The 21745-nt window shown below is 34.4% G+C and overlaps 1 protein-coding gene and 1 long non-coding RNA gene across 4 annotated transcripts in view; one reads left to right on the top strand and one right to left on the bottom strand.

The window, feature by feature from the left end:
* LOC111516053 (NPC intracellular cholesterol transporter 2 homolog a) overlaps window positions 1-5000 on the bottom strand; it is a 28451-nt gene extending 23451 nt beyond the window's left edge. Inside the window, exon 1 of the mRNA XM_074170058.1 lies at window positions 4756-5000. Within this exon, the coding sequence (XP_074026159.1) occupies window positions 4756-4834 (79 nt within the window). The 5' untranslated portion in view covers window positions 4835-5000. The remainder of the gene's footprint in view (window positions 1-4755) is intronic.
* Window positions 1088-20852, top strand: LOC111516054 (uncharacterized). 3 transcript variants are annotated; one of them, XR_012464216.1, is made up of 5 exons: window positions 1088-4110; window positions 4202-4280; window positions 7194-7339; window positions 7477-7755; window positions 15823-20852. It is a non-coding gene; the product is annotated as an uncharacterized lncRNA (long non-coding RNA). The 3 variants fall into 3 exon arrangements; XR_012464215.1 differs by having other exon boundaries at window positions 7440-7755; window positions 18519-20852; XR_012464214.1 differs by having other exon boundaries at window positions 7440-7755.
* Window positions 20853-21745: the final 893 nt, after the last annotated feature.

Raw genomic sequence — 21745 nt, 5'->3', positions numbered from 1 at the left:
TCTTCCTTTTACTGAAAGAAAGATTTTTTCATTATGTCATTGATAGCAACCATAAAGAGAGTAGGACTTATAACAGAACCTTGGGGTGTTCCGCATTCGAAGGACACTTCACTTGACATTTTTCCATTTGGGTTTACTTTAATTTTTCTGTTTGATAAAAAATTCCTCACGTACATGAGGCAGTTTCCTCGGATTTTCTCGTCATATAGTTTGTGAATTATATTTTCTATAACTGCCGTATCGTATGCTTTTTCGATATCGAAAAGACTGCCAAACAATGTTGTTTCGAAGCAAATGCTTCGTGTATATGGCTTTCCAAATCTATGATATTTTCTGTTGTGGATCTATGCTGCCTGAAACCGTTTTGTTCATGTACAATCAAATTATGGTGTTCTAGAATCCGCAGTAATCTTCTGTTGATTTATTTCTCCATTAGTTTACTCACTGCACAAGTCAGTGATATTGGTCGATATGATTTTCTGGACCTGGACTGGTCTCGCGAAAAGTGTTCAGGGCTTCTTGATATTCTGTCATAGATATAGAAGTGTTTAGTTTAATTGTTTCAGTGGGTTCGTTGTTATACATAAATGATATAATGTCGAAGTATTCAAAGATGATACGTACACCTGCCATGCTGCTTGTTAAGAATTACATTTACCGTTTGTCTAGATCTAACCCCCCATCTCCAATCCCATCGACTCTCCTGACTTTCGTACTTTTTAATTTTATTGAAAGCTGTACTGCTTGCTTTGATGGCTTTTTCACAGTCGTTATTCCACCATGGTACCGCTTTGTAATAGCGGATATGTGTAGTTTTGCCAACTGATTTTTCTGCTGCTGTTGATATGATTTGGCAGTAGTTATGAAGGGATTGATCGACGTTTCCGGAACACTGAAACTGTTAAGGTTTAATTCGACTGATCTTGTGAAATCGTTCCAGTCAGCTGATTTCATTTTCCATTCAGAAGTGTGATTTTAATCGTTATTCCTCACGTCGTTGGAGATTAATAAAGGATGATGGTCACTGCTGTATGTATAGTCTAGTCTGGAACATGAGAGTTTAGTTGTTAGATTAGCATCACATAAAGTGAAATCGAGAATTGTGGAGTCTCCTAATCGAATGTCCAGTCTCGTTGATCTTCCATTATCAAGTAAAGAAAAGGTAAAGTACTCTAGTATATCTTTGATAGTTCGCCTTCGGTTATCAATTTTAGGCGATTCCCATAGTATGTTATGAGCAGTGAAGTCGCAAGTGATCCTGAAATATGAAATTTGAATAATCAAATTTATGACCTCTCTGAAGCTTCAGTGTCCGTGATATTGGACATTTCCGAAGGGTTGGATTGGTCTGGCATCGACGACTGCTGTGGCGGAGCCGTAATGATGTCGGCTTGGTCTATTAATTGTATAGGTGCTGAAATATTGGATTCTGCTATTTTAATATTTCCGAAAATAGACTAGGACTGAACAGAGGGGGTTGTATTTACTGTTGTGCAATTCGCTGCAGTGTAACCTTGCATCTTGCAAGTGAAGCAAACCATATTATTTTGAGAGATAAATATTCTGTATGATGAACCATCGTAATTGATGACTGAAGAATCTAGAAAGTTAGTGCGGCTTAGATCTTTTGGCGCCTAAAACTGAAGATGTGACTGTATTCAGGAAGGTGTGCATTAAGTTTCAGTTTTCCTAGTTCACGTATCAGAATATCGTGAGGGATTGATGGACATACGTTAGAGAGAGCAAGTCTCTCAGAAAGAGTTATGGATCTTCAGGTTTCAATTCTCTGTAAGTTCATCTCTATGGTGCCTTGAGGATTTAAGTAGTTTCTTGAATGAATAGTGTCCCCTAGTGGCACGAGGTAGTCGTGCAATTGTGTTTCTTTTATTGCCGAGAAAATTAATGGCTTGGTTTTTAGATGGGTATTGTTGTTGAATGACAGCTGACGAGTAAGTTCTGATTCTGTTTTAATTTTGAGAACTCCTGTAGGAAGAAATCTCGTTGAAATTGTTTGTTATCATTATAATTTGGCAAAGTGTTACAGTACAGACCTGCACGTCCCATATCCTAGTGCGGTGGGGATACCAGTTGTCATTGCTGACGTCGGTTCATTTCCGAGGTTATGATTACTTTAAAGGGCTTTTATGTAAATTAAAAAAGGTTCCCACAGTTATATAAAGTGACACTATCGATTAAACAATACTTGCGATTTGAGGCCGCTGTATACAAGTTAGATAGTATCTAGTATTGAAGAATGGTTCAAAAACAGACTGTTACCATTATTGTTGCCAGAGTTGAACCCACTTTATTATTTATTCTGGTAAACCATTGCATTTTTGAACTCCGATATCTGATAGTTTGAATTATTCAGTATATGGAGGTTAAAATTTATAATAACGATATTCAAGTAACACATGTGTATAGGTTCAATGGACACTATCCAATGAGAAGGCAACACAACAAAATAGGGCTTTACAACTGCAGGCAATGCAACAAAGGACAGAGATAGCTAGTCATGTTTTATGCGAATGGAAGGCACTGGATTGCAGGAGGAGTAAATGCATGGACAACCCAATTGTTTCCAGGGGAATATGACCTACATACAACAAGAGACCTTTTGGAAAGGTTGTTATGAAAAAGATGGGGCCCATGAGGCTGCAGAGTTTTCCTGAGACTTGGGAGAAATGGACAAACCAGACACTCCCAGTGATAGAAAACAATTCACTGTGAGATTTTACTGAACAGTTTCAGTTTACGAAACCACAACACTAACTGAAGAAAACCAATTCTGCATATGCTTTCCATCTTTTAGAGAACAACAATTTCAATACACTTACAGAAAATAAAGGATAAAAATTAAAGCTGCTGGAATATCTGGAAATCGATAATCGCAAACATTCAAATTTCCTTTTAACCGATCTACGAGAAGGTAATAACTCACCATTGTTGTACTTGTTTTAAAAAAAGTCAAGAATTAACGTATTTATAAGTTACCTGTTTTCCTAGATGTAATATTGCACTGTACCACCAGAGTTAGTCATTCATCTGATTGTTGTATAAAGACATTATAGAATAGTACAATGTACCTGTTCTACTGATGAAACTACCGTGTAGTGAAACGCGTCTTGAATGAAATCTATAGTATGAATATTGTATGATTATTATTATGGATAGTAAGTTTTACTGCCCATGAACATGTACCGTATCTTATATTTAAATTCTCTGTACATTTATTTGCTATATATAGGTTTCGAATAGTGAGTTTAGGTTGCCTATGTAATTATTATCAGGTAGGTACCATGAATATTTGTATAAGTACGGAATATAAGAATATTTCTGCTGAAAAAATATGTTAAAATCGGTTTTTCTGTTAACCAGCTGTCGACAACTCTCAGAAGTCGAAACTTGTACGAGCTGAGGATTAAGGAAGTCTAAGCTGTGTTTGTATGTACGTCAATACATCACGCCAAACAAAACATTACAAATGCAATTTTTTTAAAAATTAGTAACTTCGAATATGGTTTCGAACAATGGGGTTTCTACTTCGTCTCTAACTATTTTTTTACGCTATAGGGCACTCTACATCATAAAAAACTAATTATACAGCACCGTCTCTAACACATTGGAAGAACTGCGACGACGAATCATTTTTAATAATGTTTACCGCAGCACTGGACCAAACGTCAGACATAGAAAACCTACAGACCACAGCTAAAAAAGGTGGAATATAGTTATCTCTGACTTGAAAGTTTACACTCTTCGATCAAATTGTTCTTTGTTTTTGGTTAGACATATTGCATTAGACATATTCAAATACAAACAATAATTTTAAATTTTAAGCAAAATGAATAAACAGTTTAATAAATATATAATGATTTTTTTTCCAACTTCTATAAATGTCATTTTCATATAAATGTCATTTTCATGAATTATAAAGTACACTTTGACCTTTGACCACAAATTTTTATATTGTCATTGTCATTTTGTATTTGAGACAGAATCTTTAAGTGACGTAGAAATTCGTTTATTTACTATGGGCATTTTCGTTTCGTTTACATAAATAATATATGATGGATTGAAGAGTTTTCAGATGTTTTGGTTAACACCTTGGTAGGTACCGCAAAGATCAGAAATTCCCAATAAACATAGACCTACCTGAAATTGAGTCCCTACTTAATCAGCAAAAAACCTTTATTTTTAGGAAAAGTAACTGACAGACAAATAGGAAACCAAACATGATGTCGCGATGAACATTGATAAACAGTACGATCCTCAAGAAGGTATGAAATGAAATATTCCATACATTTTTTAATTTTCCATTTCATCCTTTTCATTCATTTATGAATCAATTGATTTCCATATTCCTTTGATTTTTCATTAAAAAAAATTCTAGAAACATTCAATTAATGGGGAGGTTTAAAAAATTCTACTTTTTTCTAGAAGATTTTTTTCACTTTCAATTGAAGATATGATTCAATTTATAGGAAGGCTTTACAGATTTCGTGAAGAAATTAGACGTCATGCAAATTATAGCTCAGTACTTACTGTCCGTAATTGATTTTTTTTAATTCATGAATCTTAATTTTCAGTGATTTTCCCCAATTAGTATGAATTTGAAACAGGCTGAAATATTTTTTTCTACGAAACAAACATAATAAAATAAATAGTATCTTAATTGGATTCTAATTTGTGATTCACCGTGTAAGTATCTACATTGCAGAAAACAGTTTTATTTACAGGTTGATAAAAACTCACCACAATCCGAAAACGCTGCGTTACAGAATGCTTCAAAGCACAGAAATATAGTAGATATTAAAATAATTTTTGAATTCATTTTCGTTAGAGGAAAACAATTCTGCACTACCTAAAGCTGTGGACGAATGTTAATTACTAAATAACTGCTGTGTGGAAGACTAGGCGCAAGATAACGATTCGATTTTATCACCAAATCGTATTCGACTGTTCGTATTCGAAACTGAGAGAACTTACAACTCAGTTCAAACAAAACGAACCCATCAAGCAATAGCTATGAAAATCCTATTAGGATATTCGTGAGATATGGTGGGAGTGGAATTCGGTTGTTTCATGAATACTCCAGTAAAATTCAAACTATTATAATTTAATAGATTACCGGACTTTGACACTGAAAATATCACAGGAATTTTTCATTACAAAATAATGAAAATATTGTAAAAATAGATATATTTTTTCAATGAAATTATAAATGTTCATGTTCATTTTTCCAGTAGGTACCGGATCGGAAAAATTGAAAACGTAAAGAAGACACACGAAGAAAAAACTTGTCACTACAATTTCAGATTCACAGAATGATTTTATTGTTAACAACACCCTGTGACCAGCAGGAATTGAAACCAGCCGTCAAAGATATTCAAATATTCAATAAATAAGAAATAAATCAAAAAGTTGAAACCTGTCATCGAAGGGGGTCAAATAGTGGAATAAATTCAAAATAGATTAGAATTTATCGAAGGAAAAATATTCACCACCATTTTTATTAAAAAAAGTGAATCAAATTTCATCTATGTGTGTCGTATGTTTTGAGTGGATTGGTGCGAGTAGTTGGTTTAAGCCGATTTCGGAACTTCCCTCCCACCACTTGATCTTGACCTTGAGCTATGAGCGAGGATAATCTGGAGTTGGCTTCAAATTGACTTCCGATGGAAACTCCGATATGTTGGTAGTTGGTTTAAGCCGATTTAGGAACTTCCCCCACCACTTGACCATGAATGACGTCACACGACCTTGAGCTATTAGTACGTCATATGACATTGAGCACGGAGTTCGACAGTAGAAATACAAGGCAGAAGGTGGATCAATTTTTACACATAACGTCAAATTTGTTTTTGCATAAGAATGTGTGTATAAGACCGACAGAATGGGTTTTGATAAGAGCGTGTGTAGAAGTGAGAGGGGTCGGTTTGTCATATGAGGGTGAGAGAAATGGAGATTGCATCGAACTAATCCGTTTCAAAGATAACAAACATTGTTTATGCAAACAGTTCGGTGTTATCGGTTGTAAAATAAAGCGTTGTTTAAGGGGGCGATGTGGCTGAGGCATTGCCGGTTTTTTGAAACTAAGCGAGGGAAAAATGACGTCAACGCCGATGATTAGCAGGGTATAACGTTTCAACGTGCGATCCAACATGCCGGAAGGACACTGAGCAGCATTTCCGTTACCCAACCGGCATCATAAGTAGAAGTTAACCAAGAAAACCATACGTAGGTGAACATAACAGAAAAATCATACAGGGTGCCTGAAAACATATCGTTTCAACGTGTGATCCATCATGTCAGAAAGACACTGAGCAGGATCTTCGTTAACCAAGTTGACATCATCAGCAGAAGTGTACCAAGAAGATTTTAATTTTGCCTACATCTCGCCTTTTCAATCGGTGCATAAAAACTCTCAGTATCAAGCGAAATGTCTTCGAAAGAGTATAAACGTAAATTAGAAGAATTTGAAGGGAAATTGTTTATTTTAAGAAAAGACATAAGTTTTTTTGAAGATAAAAGTGAAATTACAAAGCAACTAGGTAACCTTTGCCTATCATGGAACCGTAAAAAGTGGAATCCTGAAAAAATAAATCGACAGCAAGAAGCAAGTGTTTTGAGATCATTACCTACATCATCAGCATATCAGTTGAAAGGTATTCAACCTATCGAAATCGTTATTGGAAATAATCGGCAAAGATATGGGAAAGAAACTACTTTTGTTCAATATAAATATCATTGAGAATATGAAAAATGGAATGAAAAATGTTTTTACAATGGTATGCGTAATATTAGCATGTACGTTCATTTCAATTATGAAAATTATATTGAAATTTGTTCAGAAAATATTGAATCCACGTGTAATGTAAAAATTTGATGAATATACGGGTTGTTCCATTTCAATATGATAGAAATTTGTAAAAGTAATTCATTTTTTCATTGACTGAAATTTTTCTTAGAAATAAAAACGATATAAAATGGGAAGTTGAATAATCTAATTGCAAATCGCACATATTTGCAGGAAGTGCTGAAAATTGATAACAAATTTTTCACACCGCAATGCCTAACAAACGGAAATAAATAGTCTTATCGTGAGGCGTACCGCAGTTGAAGCAAACAGTCACAATGTGGGAAAATGCAGTTGAAAATAATCAAATTGCTTATCTCAACGTATTTTCCAGAATGTTCAATATTACAATCACATGGGTGTGAGCACCGATAACCACTATCATATAAAAAGACCAGAAACTTGAATGCTGCGTAATCAAAGTTTCAGTCGAGCAGTCGAAGTCAGACAGTCAAGCTGTGTGTTTTTAAAATAATCAAGGTGAGTTTTCATAAATGTTATTTGAGTGCTACAATTTAGGAATTAATTGTTTCCGAAAAATATTATTGTTTTGTAGCTTCAATCATTTTTATTTTTACAGATGGATTTGTCTAAATTGAACATCACTTCAATTACAGAAAGAAAAAGTATATTGAAATTGAAGAATATACCTGTGGGAGAACCCCAGAAAATATTGTCGGCAAGAGAGGTCACAAGCAAGTTTGGACCAACAATTTTATTGGAGCTGAAGAATAACTCCACGACGTGTCACCGCAGAATACAAGCCATTTTTGACTTAATTCACTGGAGGAAAATATTCGTTAGTTTACGAGGGAACTATCGACGTGGGAAAACCTCAGCCGGCTGATCCATTCGGAATAGTGGAGAGTTAAAGTTTTTTGGAAAAATAAAAGAGAGTAAGTGATATATTTATTTTTGAAAGCCATATTGTTTTTTGTATGTAAAAATGTACAGAATAATCAAACAGTCAGACGATTTGTTACAACATATTGAAATAGTTCGTAATTCAATTTTCGATGAAAATTTCAAAAACAGAGATATGCAAATGTAGATGAAACGTTTGAATATCCAAATTAGAAAATGTAATAAAATCATCAAAGCAAATGCGTTACCTATCGCGACTCAATAAAAAAATTACAAACTAATGTGGGACATTTCAAACATTTTCGAAAATTGATTTTAAATCAAACTTTCAAACAATATTTCAAAATTAAAAAAATTTAATATTATCGGTCAATGTTTTTGCGCTGGAATTGATTGAAAATGAGAACAAAAATTTATAACGTAGTATGATAATGATGCTGATGATGATCAGTTTGAAATCGAATTTCATTATTGTTGGATTAAAGATTCAGGGAAATTACTTGGTTCCCAGATGTCAGCTAAAAAAATAAAATATTCATTTGTGATCGCTGCGCTTCTGGTGAAAGTAAATTAACTGAACATGAGGAATTATGTTCGGATTTAAATAATTGTAAAATATCGGTTCCTAAATACATTCCTGTAGCTTTCAGAAATTTTGTATACAAACAATCTACCCCATTCATAATTTACGCTGATTTTTAATGTCAGTTGAAATATTTCGCGGATTCTAATGTTAATTCCGATAGAAAAACGAAGATATATCATAATCACGTACCTGTCAGTGCAGGTTACTACCTGAAATGCTCATACCTCATACTCATACTACCTGAAATATGATAAATTATCATATTTCGATAGTTATAGAGGAGAAAATTGCATAAATTGGTTTGCAAATGAAATGGCTGAAATAAATGTGAAAATAAAAACAATCATACCTGTAGTGAAATATAACTTTCGGATGTCAAAGTCCTTTTTTAAAAATTAATTTTATTAACAAAAATAGATGTTAACAGTGTGAGAGCAAAATTATATCTGAATTACAAAAGTATTCTTCCCAAGGAGATGAGATTGCTTGCACATCAGTTTCCCAGAATCGCGAGATTCTGCTTCAGCATGGTCAGCGGTTCACATGGGAACGGGCGATATAATTCCTCCCCCCGAAGATTCAACGTAGGAGGGTCAGCGAGGCAGTTGAACCCTAGACATCTCGATATCTTGACTTGGTTCGGATGGTCCATTGGTTTTGTACCCTCTGAAGCCAATCTTCTTGTGCACTAGGTACAAACAAATCGATACTAGGACCAAGTAGATAAACATCGTCCAAAAACTTGGGTTATGTGCCACGTCTTTGAAGGATATAGTCGGTTCGTTTTCCATTATTGCTGTTTTATTGAATGAAGTTCGTCCAGGTTCAGGTCATCAAGTTGGATCCCTATTGATTTGGGTGGCTCTGGCTTCCCTTCGTTCGAGTCTGGTAAGATGATTGGTTCACTATTGGTAACTTGGTGATCGTTGGTTATGATTTGGTTACCACAGGATAACTAGCATCCAATTGGAATGTCGAATAGATAACTTCCAGTAGTAGGTTCTCGATTTCGTTCTGGTTCTGGCACTTGAGTTTGATAGTTTGTTGAGCAGGTAGGAGGACAACCCATTTGTTTGAGTTGTCTAGTTGTCTGATGGCTGGTCTCGATAAATGTATGATAGTCTCCTTACAACTGGAGGTGTTCTGGACATTGAGTTGCTGGATTTCACATGGATTGTCTTCTGTTAGCTCTCTGATGTTGGTAGATGGGCAGATACAGATTCGATGGGAGATCTCCAAACAAGAATCGCTCAAGAATGCATACAATTTTTCGTTTTTTGACAAATATTTGTTTTGAGGTAAACAGCCTTAAACTGACCCTTAGTTAATATCGGAATAGAAAATAGGTGATAGTAATCGAAATTTGATGGATGGGTAATTGGAATATGCAAGAGATAGGTTATTCTGAAATTTGATATATAGCTTTTGAGGCTAATAATTTTTTCATAAAGCAAAGTATTCTCGTAACTTATTTCTATTGGTAGTTGGTCTATCTCAACAATTTTATTCAATTTTTGCAGTTCTTTGAACAAATCTTTTGTTTTTATAATACTAGGATGAAGAATGTTCAGTCTGGAAAATTGTATTGAGTTTTCAAAATCTTGCAAAATTGAATTTATGATTTCAAATGTGTTGATTATCTGATTCAAGATGTCTCTGTTAAACATAGAGTTTTCTTTATACGTTTGATTTTCAACAATTTTTGCTATTTGATTGATTTTTGATTCCAAAAGCCTTTCTTTATGTTTCACTTGCTGAACTGTACTATTGAACTGATCAATTAATGAGATTGAGAGTGAGTTTTGCTTCTTGACGTTCGTTACTAGATTATTTTGATTATCTTGTAATTCTTTGATCAGACGGTCATATTTTTCACCATCGTTAGAATCTAAATTTTCTGTGATTGACTTGAAAATTGATCCAATGCCTTTTATAAGACCGCGCTTTGTTCTGAATGGATGTGGTAAAATATTGTTGAGTCTATCAGTCACCTCCTTTTCCGAAAATTCTAATATTTTTAAATAGTTAGATGTGTCCCATGAGTAGTCTTTGTGACCGCCTACAAGTGTCCTTACATTTTTTGAATGGAATTTCAGTTTATTTACCTCCATGATTATTGGATTTAAATCATAATAATGAATAAGTGAATATGCGTGCGTTTCGACTTTGGCTGTTCCAAGTTTGAGAGGAATAAGTCCTGGAATATTCTTTAGGTTTTGTTTAGATATATTTTCCTGGAGTCCGAGAGTTCCAGATAATCTGAAAAATCAATCAATTTTTAATGGGAGATGGGTATTTTTTGAGAGGGCGTTTTAAATTGTCCATGTGAATTTTTTGTTGGTTTTCTGTAGAGACGGTTTTCATTGTATGATCGACCGTTTTGATTTGAGTTGGTTTTTGAAATTTATTTGCATCCTTTTGCCTAATATGTTTTTTCACGTAAACTTTTTGTTTGGTTTTAAATACAATGGGATCATCGCGTTTTTTATTTTCTCGTTCTACTATCTTTTCCTTTCGCTTTATTAGATCCGAGTTTATTTTGGAATAGAGGAGTTTTGATCGTTCCTTGTGATCATTGGTGTAATCATTTAGTAATTTCCGATCAATATCAATATTGAAAAGATCATTGGTTGAAATGTGACCACTTATGATGTCAATTGGCTTAAGTTTTGTGATCGAATGTATAGAGTGGTTGTATGCCAAAATTGCGTACAACATTTTCATTTTTGGAGGGGTTTTCAAAAATCCTCTAGTGTTGAGTAGACGAATATGTTGTAGAATGGTAGAATGGAACCGTTCTATCATTCCATTGGATTGCGGATGGTGTGGTGATGTGAAATGAACTTCGACTTTGTGTAAAGCCAGGAGTTCCGAAATGAGAAAGTTATTGAATTCGGTACCGTTGTCAACGATAATTCGTTTGGGGATACCATGATGACAAAAAAATTGAATGAGGTTGTCGGCTATTTCCGTACCTGTCAAGGAGTTGACTAGGTATGCCTGTGCGTATTTTGAAAAACTGTCTATGATTGTGAGAAATTTTCTACTTTCGATAGTGAATGTATCCATATGTACGATTTCGAAAGGTTTGGTTACTGTAGGGGTGATGTTGAACTTCATTTTGATGGGATTTCGCTCATATTTGCTTTGTTGGCAAATAAGGCATTGATTAATATATGTTTGAATGGTTTCTTTTATGTTCGGCCAGTAATGTTTTTCCATAATTCTTGCGAAAGTTTCGTCAACACCGCAGTGGTTTGACTTACCTTCATGGTGGTTTTTGATAATTTCTTGAACGTCTTCTTTTTTCGTAACGTCCAGAAGCTTTTTGGTACACCTTTTGAATTTTATAGAGGACCACTTGAAATATTTTTGAATTGTTGCCGAAAATGGTTCATAAAGTTCGGTGTTTTCAAAATAGACATGGTACTGCACTCCTGGCGGGACATATTCTTTGATAAAATTCAAAATATCGTTTTCTGTATCATTTTGCGATATTTGTACACAGGGTTCTGTTCAGCATTTGAGTGAATGGTGTCATCTTCAAGGTTTTCGCGTTCTGGTAGGGGTTCATCTTCTATTTGTTCGATATTAGGTTGCAATGGTGAAGAAATGTCATTTCTTCCATTACCTGTGGAAGGTAATTCATTGTCTTCGTGTATTCTGGGTTCTGGTAGGGGTTCATCTCCTGTACGTTCGGTATCAGGTTGAACTTGTAAAGAAAGATTTTCATTTTCTGTGTGACTTTTCGGAGGTAACTTGTTGTCGGTATTATTTACATGCATTCCGTGGGGGGGAATCATGATGGGAGAATATTCAGTGTCCAGGTTGGGTTCTCCAATAATCAAAATATCGGAAGAGGGTTGATAATCCGGGGTTTCAAGGCTACGACTTACTGGGTTTCCTTGACCACTGAAAGTGACACTTTGATTTGTTAGACGTTGTGATTCGTCTAGTATGTCATCCAATTCCTCCCAAAAGGTTTTGGTGTCCTTAGTGTAGATTTCGACACGGGATAAAGCATCGGCGTTGGTGTTCAACTTGCCTTTTTTGTAGATTATGGTATAATCGTATTCCTCTAGTTTGATCCGCCATCTCAGCAATTTTGAGTTGGGGTCCTTCAGAGAGAATAACCACTGAAGGGGTTTGTGGTCAGTGACTATATTGAACTTTCGTCCAAAGAGATATGGGCGGAAGTATTTGGTAGCCCATACGATCACGAGAAGCTCTTTCTCAATGACTGAGTAATTTTGCTCAGAGTCATTCAGGGACCGAGATGCGTATGCAACTGGAAGGTCTTGGCCTATAGGGTCTTGGGAAAGGACATCTCCTAGGGCGAATTTACTTGCGACCGTGGTGAGATTAAACGGTTTAGAAAAGTCGGGGTGCTGCAAAATCGGATCGTTGATTAACAGATTTTTGCAGGTATTGAAACATTCCAAAAACTCTGCATTATGTTCAATTTTTGCGCCTTTCTTCAGGCATTTGGTTAATGGTTTCGTTAGTCTAGCGAAATTATTGATAAAGCGTCGATAGTAACCTAACAAACCCAAGAATCCTTTGATCTGTTTGGTGGTTTTTGGGACAGGGAAATTTTTGATGGCTGTGATTTTATCTGGATTCGGCTTGACACCTTCGGGAGTCACGACGTGTCCCAGATAGGCTACTTCCTTTCGTAGGAATTCCGATTTATCCAGCTGAATTTTGAAGTTTGAGCTTCTCAGCCTGTTGAAGACAGATTTAAGGCTCTCAAGGTGTTCTTGGAGGGAAGTCGAGAAGATAATAATATCGTCGAGGTATACCAAGCACTTTTCGTTCTGGATACCACGAAGGATATTATCCATTACGCGCTGAAAGGTAGCTGGCGCGTTTTTTAAACCAAATGGCATCCTCAGGTACTCATAATGGCCATGTTCCGTATTAAAAGCTGTTTTTTCAATATCGTCCTCTTCCATTTCAATTTGATAGAAGCCACTGGCCAGGTCGAGTGTTGTGAAATACTGGCATTTTCCTAGTTTGTCCAGAAGATCTGTGATGTTAGGTAAAGGGTATTTTTCATCTATCGTTTTCTCATTGAGCTTGCGATAGTCAACAACAACCCTCCATTTTTGCTTCCCAGAAGCATCGACCTTTTTGGGTACCACCCAAATTGGCGATGACCAAGGAGAACTGCTTGGCCTAATAATTTTCTGGTCGAGCATTTTTTTTTATCTGATTTTCGACTTCTTGCTTGTGTATAAATGGGTACCGGTATGATTTTGTATACACCGGTATTTCATCAGATGTTCTAATTTGGTGCTTTACACGGCTCGTAAAAGTCAGCGGGGTATTTTCATAATAAAATATGTCAGAGAATTCTTTGCACAGCGAAAGTATCTTAGATCTTTCCTCGTCATTCAAATGGTCACATCGAATTTTCGAAAAATCTAAATTTTGCTTAGGGGAATCATCAAAATTATGAAAATCTATTTTCCAAATTTCGTTCTTATCAAATTTTTCAAAAGCGATTGGTTCTGAAAAATTCAGGGTTACTGGTTTGGTGGTGTTGTTCAAAATTGTAGTGAGAGCTCTACCTTTATTTGCAATGGTAAGGCACTCTGGCAATTCACAATTATGGAAACGTTGGTGAGGTATTATTATTTCACCATTCTGAATTGATGTTTTGACCTGTATCACTTGCTCAGATCTTGGAGCGATCGTAATTAAATTGAGATCGCTTTTTGTTTTTTGAAACCTCAGTTTTATTTTCGCATAAGGAGTGATAAGATAGCCATTACCAAAATTTAGGTTAGCTTGTGAAAGTTTTAAATTGTCAAGACCAATTAATCCTTTGAAAATGTCATGAAATTTGAAAAGGAAAAATTTTAAATGTTTTTGTTGTGGTAAATTGAATAATTTTGAAGCGGGCATAGATGCGCTATATTTATGAGCTAATTTTTGGAAAACTGTGGAAACAATAAACAGTTCGTATTTAATTAGATTGGGAAACAGTTTTTGAGCAATTTCTGGATCTATAAAAGATTTCGTGGAGCCTGAATCAATGAGAAATTTTGCGTCATATTCCGGGAATGATATATATGATAATTCGCTAGAACTAGAATTATTGAAAGAAATTACTTGCGGAACTAGGTTTGATTATTCGTGGTTGGCATTTCCTGAAAATTTACCTCGGAATTGTCAAAGTTACTTTCCTGATTTTCATTTTCGCAGTATAGAAATTCGTCATAATGTTCGTTAAAACCTTCCTCAGCGTAATATTCCTGTTCGCTATAATTTGGTTCATTTTGAGTGTCACTAACTACTGTATTAAATAATTCCTCTGATATAAAATTTCTTTGGGGTTGATTTTGAAATGAGTTTGAGGGACCTGATCGATAATTAGGGGCGTTTCTTGTCGAAACACTCATTGGTACTGGTTTATTTGTTTGATATGTATTTCTGCTGGATACACTCATGGGTGTAGGTTTTGTGAAGTTCTGATTTTGATTTTGATTGAGCCTGAACATTTCTGTTTTGAAATGGTTGTCTAAAAACTTGCGCGTTGGTAAAGAATTTTTGGGGTTGGCTTGGTGCTCGTGGCTGAATTGGTATTGGTTGTGAAGGAAATTGATTTTACTGTCTGAAAAAGTTATTTGGTGTACTATAGTTATCGATAGGAGAAGAATTTGGCTGTCTGATCTGAATTGGTGTTCTTAAAGGTTGAAAGTTTGGTCTAAGTGTATTCTTATTTGAGAAATTTTGGAAGTAATGTACATTGTCTTCCTGTAATACAAACTGCAATGCTTCACTGAGAGATTTGGGTTGCATACAACGTATTGTAGTATCCAAGGGTTCCTTGAGCCCAGAAAGAAAGGTTTTCAATGCCAAATTGCTATATAAATCTCTTTTACACATTTTAGATTCTTGTGTGATTTCGTGAACGTCGATATAATTGCACAATAGGTTCAATATATTTAAACACCTATCATAGAACTGTTGAGGCTTTTCATTAGAGGATTGCCTAAGCATAAACATGTCTCTGTTTAGGCAAGTTTCATCCCTTTGATCGGCAAAGTTTCTGGTTAAGGTATCTTTGAGTTCTCTCCAATTTGAAACATTCTGTATATTAGCTACTACTTTAGCATTGCCTGATAATTTTGAAATGAGACAGTTCAGTGAATAAACATTTTGAAAGCTTGTCGGCTCAGCCACATTATAAAAAGTATTAATTATTGAATCACAAACTGCTAGATATCTATTTAAATCATTAGGGTTGCCGTCGAATTCAGGCACACACTTAAGGTATTCTGAGTTGAATTGATTAGCCATTATTATATTTGAACTACTATATAGAAGAATTAGGCAAAGAAACTGAAGAGTCAGCTGAAGGGTTTTCGTTATTCAAATTTAACTTTCCAAAATTTGAGATAAGTTATCAATAGACATTTAAAAATTACGACTTACATTAAAATTGTAAGAACTTTGAGCATCCATTATAAGGTAGACGACTGGTTCCTCGATTTTTTATTTCCAGAAAGACTTCCTTGCGAGACTGGACGATTCTGTTCCACTCCCCGATGATCTGCCTGTTGAGGGTAGCTGAAGGTCCACGATGGATTGGGTTTCTTGAAGTTTGAAGAGCCATTCCTTCACAAACACCTCCACAAGACAAAACAATAAGTTCGATACCCGATAAATCGTTGAAACGAAAACTGCAAGTTTGAAACGTTCAATTTCGAGTATCCTACCGACTGCGCCAAATATAACTTTCGGATCTCAAAGTCCTTTTTTAAAAATTAATTTTATTAACAAAAATAGATGTTAACAGTGTGAGAGCAAAATTATATCTGAATTACAAAAGTATTCTTCCCAAGAAGATGAGATTGCTTGCACATCAGTTTCCCAGAATCGCGAGATTCTGCTTCAGCATGGTCAGCGGTTCACATGGGAACGGGCGATATAATTAGTGGAGAAGCCCAATTCATGTAAGGTGACAATGTGTAATATTTGTGAAAAAAGCTTTTCAGCCACGGATGTGAATGTTAGCGATCACGATCATTTTACAGGTCAATTCAGAGGATACGCACATCAAGCCTGCAATTAGAATTTTAAAAAACTGTTTGTCGTTCCCGTAGTTTTCCATAATTTGAGTGGGTATGACAGCCATTTTATGATTAGCGATTTATGTGAACGAGGTCATTTGTCCTTACTACCCGTTATTATGGAAAAGTATATTTCTTTCACTATACATTCAGATAAAAACGATATCAAACTCAGATTCATAGATTCATTAAGATTTTTAGGAGCTTCCCTCGATGAATTGGCTGCAATTTCAGATGTATCTGAAAAAACTACTTAAACGAGAATTCAGTTGCTTGGATGATGATACATTTCATTTATTGACTTGTAAAGGTTTTTTTGTTATGATTATATTGATAGTTTGGATAAATTGGAGGAAACTTCAATATCACCAATTGAACAGCGAAAAAAAGTATGCCCATGCTCAGAGAAGGTTTGGAATACTTTTAGATGTAAAAATTTGGGGGAATACACCGACTTGTATGTAAAAACAGACATTTTACTTCTTGGAGATATTTTTGAGCAGTTCAGGCAAAAATGTCGAGATACATACCACTTAGATCCAGCATGGTATTATACTATGCCTGGATGTACGTGGGATTGCATGTTGAAGCATACAAAGTGGAAATTATAATTAATTAGAATTATTGAAGGATGTTGATATGATTTTATTCACAGAAAAAAGCATAAGAGGTGGAATATTTGTTTGCAGCAACCTATTTTTGGGGGCTAACAATAAATACATGCCGAATTATGATCCTTCAAAGTCATCTAAGTATATTCTTTATTTAGATGTGAACAATCTTAATGGGTGGGCCATGACTGAATTTTTACCCTCAGGGGGATTCGAATGGATTGAACATGTTAATAAATTTGGCATTGCATTAAAAAGTGATGATGATGATTATATTAGCATATATTAACTAACGATAGTAGATGATGCGCCAGAAGGTTATTGTTTTAAAATAGATTTGGAGTAACCAAAGAAGCTTCATGATTCATACAAAGACTTTTCATTTGCTGCTGAACATCAAATACCCCCTGTTTCATACTACCAAAATTAATGACTACACTTTATAATAAAAATAAATATTTTATACATTATAGAAATTTCAAACAAGCTCTATCTAACGGATTAATATTGACAAAAATACATAAAGTTTTGAAATTCAATCAATCTGCATGGCTGGGATTGTACATTGAGTTAAACACCAATTTGAGAACTGAAGCTAATAGTAGTTTCGAAAAAAAACATTTTCAAATTAATGATCAATTCAATTTTTGGTAAGACCATAAAGAATATAAAGCAACATGGAATACTCAAATTATGTAGAAAATGGAATGGAAAATATGGTGCCAAAAACTTGATTGCAAGTTTAAGGTTCCACAGTTGCGAAATTTTTCATGAGAATTTGGTTGCTATCCAGCTCAAAAAAACAGACGATTGTTTCAATAAACCGTTGTGTATAGGTACAGCAATTTTGAAAATATCTAAATTATTGATTTTCATTATGGTTTTATGCTTCCCACGATGAAAGGGGAGAATTGTTTGTTGTTGTATATGGATACGGATAGTTTCATATATAAATTTAGGTGGGTAGATGCATATGATCAGGTTATAAAAAAATATAAACATAAATTCGATACATCAGATTATGCACAAAATAACCCATATGAAATCGAAAAATTGAATAAAAAATTCACTGGTTTGATGAAGGATGAAACCAATGGAAAAATTATTACACATTTCGTAGGATTGATATAAAACATGTATACATACAAAATGCAGGTAAATGACGAGGAGAAGAAAAAAGAAAAACAACGTTTGGAATGGAAACACTTGAATAAAACCAAAATCGATTGTGATATTCAAAATTTAGGTATAGTGAAAAACTATAAAGGTGTAAAAAATAATATTGTTAAAAATATAATATCCTATGAAGATATGAAGAATGCTTGAAACAATATAAAATTCAAAGTGTAAACCAAAGATGTATTCGGTCATATGGGCACAAATTATTCAGTATGGAACAAACAAAATTTCTTTCACTCCTTATGATGATAAACGGTACTTGATACCACAGTCATTTTATACGCTTCCGTGGGGGCATTATAACATATCATAATCGCGGTTTATTATGTATGTTTCAGATGACGAACGCCACCCCCATTGTTCTTCTCTGGCAGCCTTCTAAATCGAATGTTTCATGTATGAAATCAATTTGTTCTAACATCAATAATTTACCAGAGTTCATTGAACCATTACCTTACCATTACCTTGGAGGTTAACTGAAATCGTTGCGAAAAAGTATTCTTCATATAAATGGAATATGTTGAATAAACGAGCAGGTGAAGGATCTTTTATCGATATTAAATTTGTTGTTTGTTTAAAATATATATCACTTCGTATGAGAAATGTCATTTTATCGGCAAGCTCGAGGGATCTTGAATTCGATGATGATGAGGAGCAGTGTCTATGGGTTTCATTTTACAAAATTAATAATTATAAAATCATTGTTTGTAAAACTTGCTACAAAAATTAATATCAGCTCATAAATTACATCAGCACTTTTTCCACGAGATATATATCAGGATTTACAGTTTTTTGCAATTCCTCCCCATAGAAAGCACCTCTACTAGGTGCACCATGCATATCTTCAAGCATAAAAGTGGCGGGGTTAGTAATGTTGATAATTTTGAATAATTTCGTAGTTCAATGGGCTTGTTTCATGCTATGGAAAATTATACTGGTGTGCTTATAGACTGATCGAGTTAGGGATATATTATACTTATCAAGCCTAATCGGTTCCAAGATCTCTTTATATTTGCAGAAAAAAGAACAATTCGAAAAGCAAGCAAGACCAATAAAATCGGTCAACAGACAAAGTTGGTGTCTGGAGCGGAGTTGCCAAGTGTATTGGTTTTTAATATCCAATCACAGATCTGATGATCCAAATTGACAGAAGCCATTTCTGTTGTTATTGTTGTCAACTCGGTGTGAAAACAACTATTACAATTATCTAATTAAAGAAGGTTTTTTTGTGAAAGGTATGTCTCGGAGGGTGCCTATTTTGCTGCATATTCCGTGTCATTAGTTTACATTCCAAACAATATTTTTTCAGATAATTTTTGGATTGAATTTTACCATTACTACCTTGGCCGAGCTAAAATAAAAATTAAATCAAAACTTTCTATCCTTCGATAAAAAACAAAGTTTGAAATTAATGTCATATAAATGAAAGGGACCTACTAAATATACCACCTACCCTTGCAATTTTCCATTCTTCATTTCGGTATCAAAGTATTGCAAATTTTTCAAGTGAAATTCATCGATCACTTCAAAATCGACTCTAGGTAAGTTGTCGGAGTCAGCTTTAACAAACCTAGGCTCAACATTCGTTTTGAAATTATTTGAACAAAAATACGAATTCATGTGTAGAAACCATTAACATTAGAAAGAGCACATTTTCGCATACATACAGGGGGCGCTGGCTGACTGGATGACAATATGGCTAATATACCAGTAACGTTGAATTTCTTATTTTTGGTGGGTGGCATGAATGCATAATTGATTTATTTCATTAGGGTTCATGAACATTCGAAAATCATTTGAAAATACAGCTAGTTAAATTCTATTTAGAATCATATTTAGATATAACTTGTACTATATCAGTTATCAAGGCAAATATTATTGTCCATTTTTATGCTTGATTAATGGATTCGAGCTATCTTATTAATATATATTCATTTGTTTGCTGGCTTCATTCCTAACAAAAATGAATGAATAATTATAGGAAATTTTAATTAACCATTCATTTTCTCAGGAAAATGGATTACCCATATCACAATTTATTGGTTTATTCGGCATTAAAACTGTATGTTATATCGGATCCATTCTGCTTGTTGTTGCAACATTGGGGTTCAACTTTCTCTTAGCTGACAGCTCGCGTAGGAACAATTCGTTTTTTCATCGAGTTTAGTTTGTGTGTGTTTTAAAAGTGTTTTAGAGATATATTTGCATATTAATATGGTGCATTCTTGTGCTGATTTTAATTGTGCGGAAAGGCACAAGAAAACAGGAAGGCATTGGTTTATAGATGAGTTATTTCATATAATGAACTACAATCCTTCTACTTTTCCAAGACTTTATAGAAATCGTTCAAAAAGTGACTATAAATGAAAGGGGGACGAAAATATAGAATTTGATGACACAGTTTTTTATTTCAACTTCAAGTGTTCTCCACAGAAAGTATCTGGAGTTAATACTGTTACTGAAAGTATGATACATTTTACTTCATTAAATGTTATCATATGATTAATGGTATTACCTCAGAAGCTTTTGTTGGATCAGTTCGAGTACAATCAATTCTGTCTATACTTGAACACATTCAACCTTCCTCTCAAGTTTTGCTAGATTCAACAGATTACCCAAGCCAGCCTATAATGCTTGAATTTAGTAGCAATATTAGAAAGAGGTATGTATGTAGGAATATTTTTTTTATAATAAATTGCAGTTATACAGATTGAGGATTGTAGAATAAATTGAATATTTGAAATGATTCTTTAATCCAGTTTTCTATATTTTTTTTATTTTCATAACTGTATATTATCAAATACTGCATACAATCATAGTTTAGGTAAATATTTTGTGATCTTTCGAGTTTGTGTATTGATTTTAGGTATATAACTTGTTTCCAAACATGATTTTTTGTGTACATTTTATTCCATGTGGAAAATTTTTCATTAATTGAAACGTTAACGTGTTCATATACACTTCCATAATTGAATTGATAATTATAGGCTTCGTAAATTTTACGATTTGGCAATGTTGATTATTTCTATTGTTCCTATTGGTCAATCAAACAAGAAGCGGGAATAGGGCCGTGACGTCACCTCCCTACCACATTCGATTTTTAATAATCAATTACGGGAAAACTACGGTACTTAGAGAGCTGAAACAAAGTGCACTGTTTTTCAATTTGAAATTTTTATCAACTATGAACTATAAACCACAAATCATGAAACAGGCCCATTGGGCGTGTAGCCTTTTTCGAAAACGTGTTTCGCCTTACTGATTCGCACAACATCACCGACTTTGAATTTTCTCGGCCCTGCTATTTTCAGGTGAGAGTATGTTGAATTGACAATTTGTTTTTCGTTATTTTTGTTGACTTCCGAATGTTTCGCGCCTGTCTTTGAGTGCAGCGTATCATTATAGGATTTTGTGATTTCAGGCAAAACATTCAGCCATTTGTAGGTGCCATTCAAACTGAAATATTTGAAAAGTCTTTCTTTTAACGTTTTTATGACACGTTTAGCCATAGAAGCCTTCAGGATGCTATATGTATTGTAGTCATTTATTCCATGTTTTTCTTCAT

Source organism: Leptinotarsa decemlineata, unplaced genomic scaffold (genome assembly GCF_025532065.1).
Source record: "Leptinotarsa decemlineata unplaced genomic scaffold, Ldec_3_MD MMD2_P_RNA_scaffold_6, whole genome shotgun sequence".
NCBI classification, from domain to species: Eukaryota; Metazoa; Arthropoda; class Insecta; order Coleoptera; family Chrysomelidae; genus Leptinotarsa; species Leptinotarsa decemlineata.
The sequence above is the reverse complement of the archived record's forward strand: the minus strand, read 5'-3'. Positions and strand labels throughout refer to the sequence as shown.